General features: G+C 39.6%; 1 protein-coding gene across 6 annotated transcripts in view; it reads left to right on the top strand.

Annotated features, from left to right (window-relative positions):
• Positions 1-7779, top strand: part of pax2a (paired box 2a) — a 33770-nt gene extending 25991 nt beyond the window's left edge. For 2 of the 6 annotated variants that reach the window (XM_027015796.3, XM_027015797.3), the window contains 3 exons: positions 2648-2749; positions 4489-4575; positions 5031-7779. In XM_027015796.3, the coding sequence (XP_026871597.1) occupies positions 2648-2749; positions 4489-4575; positions 5031-5107 (266 nt within the window). In that variant the 3' untranslated portion in view covers positions 5108-7779. The remainder of the gene's footprint in view (positions 1-2647; positions 2750-4488; positions 4576-5030) is intronic. The other 4 variants (XM_081724094.1, XM_027015799.3, XM_081724095.1 and 1 more) reach the window with 3 other exon arrangements.
• The last annotated feature ends 308 nt before the right edge of the window (positions 7780-8087 follow it).

The raw sequence follows: 8087 nt of genomic DNA on the forward strand, positions 1-8087 counted from the left end.
CTCTCTTTTACAAGGTGTAGGAGATGACTGCATTTAGCTTCATTAACAAAGTGTGTTTAACGCATCGACAGTGTAATTATTTGGGGATCAGCCCCCCTGAATACTGCATGTGAGCTACTAAGCATTGGCTCTAACAGCATGTGTGTGTCTTGCTCTTCCACCCCTGCTAACTTCACAATTCACTCACATATACATACCTATACACACTCACTTCATACTTACATATGTCTCTAAGGTCTTTACAAACACTTCAAACTCCAGAACATATCTAAATGATTGGGACAGAACATATTGCACACACAGCAGAGCACACAGAGCTTATTGTCTTCTGTTTTAAAACACAAAGACAAATCCAAATTATGTATCTTTCTGCTGTTGGCTTTGTTCAACTGGTCCCATTCAACACATCCATTCTTCATCATTCCTTTTATTTATTTATTTCATTTGTTTGTTTGTTTTGTGTTTGTGTGTGTGCCTGTGCATTGTCTGATTGGGTGTGTGGCTTTTTGTTTTGTTTCTCCACCCGGCAGAGTCCCAGTCGTCCTCGGTGTGTGTTAAGCAAGAACCACACGAGGCCTCGCTGGCTCCTTTCACCCCCTCCTCGCTGGCAGCCTTGGGCCTAGCGGAACTGCTGCCCTTCCAGTCCAGCGTGTCAGTAGACGCCTCCACCCCCTGCTACAGTGCCTATGCCCACCATGGCCCCAGCTACGGCCAGTATGCCAGCCAGCCTATTATAGCAGGTACAGCCCCACTGGAGAGAAAAAAAATGTACCTTGCGCTGGTTGGGGGGAGACAGCTACTGTCCTACTCTAGCCCAGAACCACTAGCTACCAGAACCATGAGCTACCATAAATGATGGCCATTTTAATCTGGAAAGGTCTGGTGATATATCTTCACCCATCCCTCCAGATCTATTTGCAGTTATGCATATTACTGATCTTTGCATGTACTTTTTGTGTGTGTGTGAGAGTGTCTTTGTATGTTTGTCTAAAACCATGGACGTTCTTTACCATTTTCATAAATTATGATTTCTTCATATTAATTGTGGGAGGCACAAAAACACAAAACATCCTATCTAGGCTAGTACCAGCAGGGATAGGTAGCATTAGCAGGTATTAGATTTTATTGTGTATTTTGTGTCCTTTATTTATTTATTAAAAGCCTTGCTGACCTTGATGCACAGATGCACCAAAGAATGTTAAAATTGTTATTTTTGCAAATTAAAAATATCCATATCACAGTATACACAATTGCATATATTACCAGAACATTTTCAGAAAATTTTCAAAAATCAACTGAAGATGCTTAAATTTCAAAACGTCTCAAAATTTCAGAATGGCTCAGTTTGCCCTTGCTGTATGCCATGCTAAACTACTCCTGCTACTCGGCCTCGGAATAAGCTCTGCTCTGTGCTGCATGCAAGTGTAAGTGAATGTTCACTAAGGGAGGTTACTACTCAGACTTGTGAACTTTGAACTGGATGTACAGGAAAATAAGGGTGTGGAATTCCACAAGGGTCTTGTGTATCTTGGAGACAGTGCTAAAAAGACAGCATTGATTATTATAAGGTTCACATAATTAAATTTGCCTCTTTTTGAAATCAGCTATTAAATCCTGTATCCTTATCACTATTGTAGTGACAGTAGCTTTGGACTGGTAGCTGGGAGTGTAGTTGTTCTGAAATGCCATTAGTACATTCATGGTAGGTAAACAATGAATGACTCTGGATCTAAGGGGACACTTTCTTCCATTACTGTTACTGGCACTACTGCTGACAAACCCAGGGGGCCAGCAGAGGGGCCTGTGAATGCCTAGCCAGGGCCATGAGGTTTACATGTTCCAGAGTGAGAGCCACTGGCTCAGCCAAAAGAGCCACCAGCCACCCACAATTATGGGACTGAATGTGTTCCCCTGGTCCTCAGGAGGGCTGAGGTCTTTACTAGCTCCACTTCAAAACAGCATTTCTCTACAGCTTTGTAACTTTATGAAAAAAAAAAGACAGGGCTGAGTGGGACAGGGCTGTCTGTGTTGTCCTGGGAAGCGCAGGAGGGTTGAATGCCTGGATGACATGGAGAGAATGAAAAGCCATGGACGTGGTTTCCAGTTCTGCTGTGTAAGCAGTTTCTGAATGGTGGGGTAGAGTGGAGATGATCTTTGACCACAGTAATGAGTTGTAGACAATATAGCCTCGTTGTTTGTCTTTCTAATGATCTGTGGTTGGTTTGCTGGCATTCTCTTTGATAACTGATGAGGTTAAGAATTGCAGAATTATTGGCGTAGTGTAAATGAAGAGGAAATGCTTTTATATGATTGAAAGCATTTATTGTTGTTGTGCTCAAGGTCACATATCTTCCCAGTGTGTTACTTTATCACTATTTAATGCTTAGGGCAGTTTTCCAGTTTATTTTATGCACCATAAACTTTACTGAGAAAAGCCTTGTAGTCTACACAATACCATACCTTACAGTACATCAAAGAGCAATTGTGATTTTACCTGCAATGCATATATTCATATATATAAAATATCCTTAAAAATCAAGGACAGAATACTTATTAGAATTCAGATTTGTATATGTAGAACTGAAGCACGTCCTGCTCCTGCTCAGTCCTAGACCTGCTCATACATTATTTTCCTCTTCCCTTTCAGGTCGAGACATGGCCAGCACAACTCTTCCAGGGTATCCCCCACACGTCCCCCCCACTGGGCAAGGCAGCTACCCCACCTCAACACTTGCTGGAATGGTCCCTGGTAAGTGACATTACTGTTTTTATGAGGCTGTTAATTTTAAGAGAGCTCATAATATTTTCAGTCAGTAGTCCTCACCAATTGGCCATCTTCAGGAAAGCTGAGGTCATTCAAAACCAATATAAAGTTCATGAAGAAATGTCTTGGGGGGGGGGTTCACTTTTTATTGCGACGCAAAACAAAAATGCCTACTGAAGCTGGTGTCTAAATCCAGAGTCAGGTAAAACCCTCTAAATACCTGTCTTGTGTTTTCCCATAATGCTTAGTACGTTCTGAAAAAGGAGGGCTAGGCATGAAGTGAATGTAGTCTTATTAAGGACACTGATGGGTAGTGTGAATCAGAGGCCGGCTTGTACACGTAATTGACCTGTAAGGAAGCATGAGCCTGCTTATTGGCTGCGTGGGAGCAAATTAGTGCTGCTCAATAAGTGATCAGGGCGCGGGATATAGGACAGTTCCTCTCAGTTCCACTCGGGTTCCAGTGCTCATTACCCCCTCCCCTCCCCAGTGTTCTCACGGACCATCGATAAACAGGGCTCTCTCGGCCCCAGCCTCCAGTGGTGCAGAGCGTATCTCTTTCCCCCTCTACTTAACCTGCAGTTCAGGTTCACAGCAAACAGTTAAGGGTCACAAAACAGCGGGCGGGAAGGCCTGTAAATATTTAAATCACTATCTCTCTGAGGGACCCAGCTTGAGTTTCACTGCCAGCCACCAGGACAGGATGCAATCTGGCAACAGCCTGGTGCCCTCTCCCCAAATAGCATACACACACACACACACACACACGACACCAGTTCTGTACTGTACAATACCGTATGAGCCCAAACAGCACTCTGCTATAGCTCCTTTAGAATAGCATGGTTTAGACACCTTATACTGGGACAGGTGATAACATCGACCACAAAGGTCACACCATAGCATGTGCGCAAACATACAGTGGGTGAAAATTGGAGAACAAATATTTTACATCAAACAGGGAAGGATTCTTGCTGTTCACTGTTGAGTGCTTCAGCCTCTCTGAGTTTGGCCAGTCTACAAACATGAATACATTTTTCCTGGGCAAATTTAATTCAGTGACAGAATTCATTTGTTGGGCAAACATATCTTTAGAGGTACATCAAATTTGTTTTCATCAAAGATTCCTTTTCAGTGGGCACACGCGCTGTGAAATCCTCTTAAATCCAGGAGCCATGGCTTTAATGTGCACTCCCATTCATCTGGTCCCCAAAAGACTAAGATTTACTGACAGACCCCAAACACTGTTAAACCAAAAGCCATTCCTCACCGGCTTCATATAAACCCCAGTCTTTATTGTCTCATAAAAGAAAGAAACGTGGGGGACCAACAGCATTGCTCACACTCACGCCTGCTCCCTGCAAGTCCAATCCAGGCTTTATAAAGAAGGCGTGTGTGAGCAGCAACGAGTCCGTCGGGGAGCTTTTGGAAGTTAAATTTTGACGAAAGCAGGGAAGGGGAACTCTTAACAGCAGAATGGCTGAAATCAAAGAAAGGAACACCAGGATGAGGTCTAGGGCTGCCCAGGCAGAAAGACTTAAAACTTCACAAGCAATGAAACAACATCATGTTTCACCTGCTTATCCAAAATTGCACCACATCATTATAATCAAATGCCACAATATGCCATTATCTCTGGTTTGAGATACATAAAATGAAGTGAATATTTTATTACTTTCAGGTAGGAGTAAATCACATGTAATTGTGTGTTTGTCTTGGTTTTTTAGGAAGTGATTTTTCAGGAAACCCCTACTCCCATCCACAATATACAACCTACAATGAAGCTTGGAGATTCAGCAACCCAGCATTATTAAGTGAGTATTAACACTTATTTGCTTTATGTCATCTGATATCTTAAATAATCTTTGAAAACTGAAACTTCAGTATAGTTTAATTCCTATATTCACATTTGATTTTATGACATTAGGCAAATTTTCAGTTTTAATTTGTTTACATTTATCATAGTGTACTGCAGCAATCCTGACCTCAAGTTATCTGAACAGCGATGTAACAGCAAATTTGACTTTTATCTTTCAATTATAATTAAGTTGGGGTTTTTTTTCGGAAGACTAAAAAATTCTACCTTATGTATAAAGACTACCTTACCTATGAAACAATTAATACGTTTCATTTCTCAGTCTAGATCTAACTCCCTGATAATGATTTAAAATGAGCTTATATTCTATCCTGCTTTTGAGTGGGCCTGAATGTTCCTCTGCTGTGGTGCACTGGGTGGTTTCAAACGGTCCGCTCTTCTGTTAACTTCCAGGTTCCCCTTATTATTATAGTGCCGCATCCCGGGGCTCTGCCCCTCCCACTGCTGCCACTGCCTATGACCGCCACTAGTTACCATGGCAACCCAATCAAACTGCAGCACCATGGTTGTGGCCTCCATATTGTACCAGTCTGAATGGCATTAAGGTTCACGGGATTGAACGTGGCTCCACAATCTTCAGTTTCACGGGCTCAGGCTGAGATTAGGAGTGTCAAGCAACGGTGGGTTTTGCCTCATGCATATCTTCGACACCCATCCCCCCGTCGCATAGTCATCAACCCAAGAGCTCTCATTCTTCAACTCGCCGAATACTGACTGAACAATTTTCTGGGAAGATTCTGAAAGAATATATATATATATATATATATATATATATATATATATATATATATATATTATAAGATACGAAACAATACAAACAGTGTGAAAAATACAACGTAACAAGTGGTGGTTTTTTTTTTATTGCTTTTTCATCAACAATGCATTTAGTTACATACTGTACTTAGTATCCTTGACCAAGGATTGATGGAGGTATCTGGAATTGTCCTTTGCCAATGTCCTACCATTTTACCTGTGTCTTACCTCTCATGGACAGTAATGCAATGGGCACAGTTACAGAGAAGGCTAGAACTGCAGTAGAAAGCTTTTGCTCCAACCGCTGTCAAAAGGATCATCTGTGGCCTCTGAATGATGACATGATAATATCAGAAACATATATCCTGTGATACACAATCATATGTAAAAGTCTGAATGCTAAGAATAAAAGGTAACTGTGTTTCTGAATGGCCTAAAAAATAAATTTCTTAAATTATTGTTATTATTGTTATTATTGTTTTTGGTTTTACTGATCTTTCAGTTTCTTTTTCTCTTTTTTTAAATATGGATTCAGAATTACACCTGTCCTATATATTACAGTTCATTCAGTAATACATCACATCCTACATCATGCATTGTTGCTTTTTGCACTATTTAATCACAAGATTTTAAAGAGGGCTGTAAGCTTGCAAAGAATACCAGACAGCATTTAAAAGAAGCATTTAAATGGTCATTGTAAATGCTAACCACATACCACAATTGAACAAAATAGCAGAAAATAATTTGTACTTTACTTCCACCTCTTATGACTGTTTTCATTGTGTGTTGTTTCATTTGGGTATGAATGAAACAAAATAAAGCCATGGCTTGTGCTCATGGCATATTGCTGAGCCAGTATGAGCTGAACTAAAATCACATTTGCAAATTGAGTCCTACTGTTAAATTATTTCCTGTTGTTTCGACACTTATGAAATCATAAGTAACACTCATTGTACTGCCTTACAGCTTTTATTGTTTTTTGTTTTCATTTGGGGAGTCTGGTGGGGTGGGTTGGGGTGAAAACATTGGCTCTGGTCCTGAGAGGTAGACGTGCATGTAACACAACATTTGTGTTGTTGATCAATATTTCTGTAAATCTAGGTTGGACATTAAAGACAGAAGTGAAAACGGTTCATTACATACACTCCTGGAAATTGTGAATGTACTTTTTACCACATTTGCCAAAGACTTAGTTTGATATTTAATATTTTATTTGCAGTAACTGTATGCATTAATAAAGCAGTATTATGTTTTAATAGTAGTCAACACTGATTGTATGTGGTAATGTTAAACAAAACACAAAGGTCCATCAAATGCACATTGCAGTGTACACAAACAAGGTGTATTCAGTTACTTAATGTTATGTCATTTGCAACAAATTGCTGCTTTGTAGAATTTGTGAATAATGTGAAGACAATTCTTCTATGTATATAAAATCACCTACATCTGACCATTGCAGTATCGAACTAATTCACTGATTCCATTTGTATATATACAAACTGAAAGAAAAAAAAAAGATTACATGCTTTTGTGTCTTAAGTGTTGTGCTTTGCATAAAAGCACAACAAAAAAATTAAATGTGTCCTTTATTATTCTGAGGGTTTCACATTACCCATCATATCATAGCTGGTTGTATGTTTGGTTCAGTTTTTCTTGACTTGTTCAATATTTTTTAAGCACTATGCAAATGAAGTGAATTGGCTTTCTGTATTGTCTTTCATTACTGCATTCAACTGACATTTAATTCCAGTTGATCCTTCATTCTTTCAATGAGGCTCTACAAATTCATTTTGTATGCCTGGTTTCGTGGACTGTTTTCACAAGTTGTCTTACTATGATCTTTGCTCCACATCTGAACATGCAGCAAAGTAACCTGTGATTGCAGTCTTTAAGCTTTTTTAGCCAGACTGACCGGAAGGTGATTGTACAAGACAAGTTGCAAAGTCATAGAAGCATGGAAAAACAGCACATTGACAGACTATCATTCGTGTGCATGCAGGCGCTCTCTCTCTCACACACAAAAACATACAAGTTCAAAACATTTATTATGGAAACTGAGAGAACTGCAGTTAAAAATAAGGAGAGTGTATGCTGTTTTTAGCTAAAAGGTCAAAAGTTCAGTACAGCGTAGAATGAAAAGACTTTTGTCCCCCTCATTGCACTTCATTTTCTTGTCTTTTACAAGAGGCAGACAGAAAGGACCTACATCAGTAGCGCAAGGCAGAGGACATGGTTCTTCTCCAGTTGTTAAGATGATACAAGAGATGTGTCATGGACATAACAAGAATTTCTGATGAAAATCTATAACAAAAGCCACTTGGTCTCAATCATTGCTCTGTTCAACGTCTGTCCAAATCCCTTTTTTGTGCACATAAGAAATAAATTTTTTTGTAAGACAACCTGTGAGAGCAGTAGTTATTATTAACCCTTTCAGGACAGAAACACTCAAGGTTCATAGACCCACATGATAAGATCAGGTTCCAGCTGTATCAATGCCAGTTTGTATAAACATCATACCACACAAAACATGTGTGTGTGTGTGTGTGTGTGTGTGTGTGTGTGTGTGTGTGTGTGCTGTGTAATAGAGGCAATTGAAGTCAAGTAATTTTATTTTAGGAGTGCTGAAATTGTTTTAAATGGATACATATTATATGCTTATTATTTACTGTATATTTATCATTTTATTTAAGACATTCA

The sequence above is a fragment of the Electrophorus electricus genome, chromosome 12 (genome assembly GCF_041902795.1).
Source record: "Electrophorus electricus isolate QZ-2024a chromosome 12, ASM4190279v1, whole genome shotgun sequence".
NCBI lineage: Eukaryota > Metazoa > Chordata > Actinopteri > Gymnotiformes > Gymnotidae > Electrophorus > Electrophorus electricus.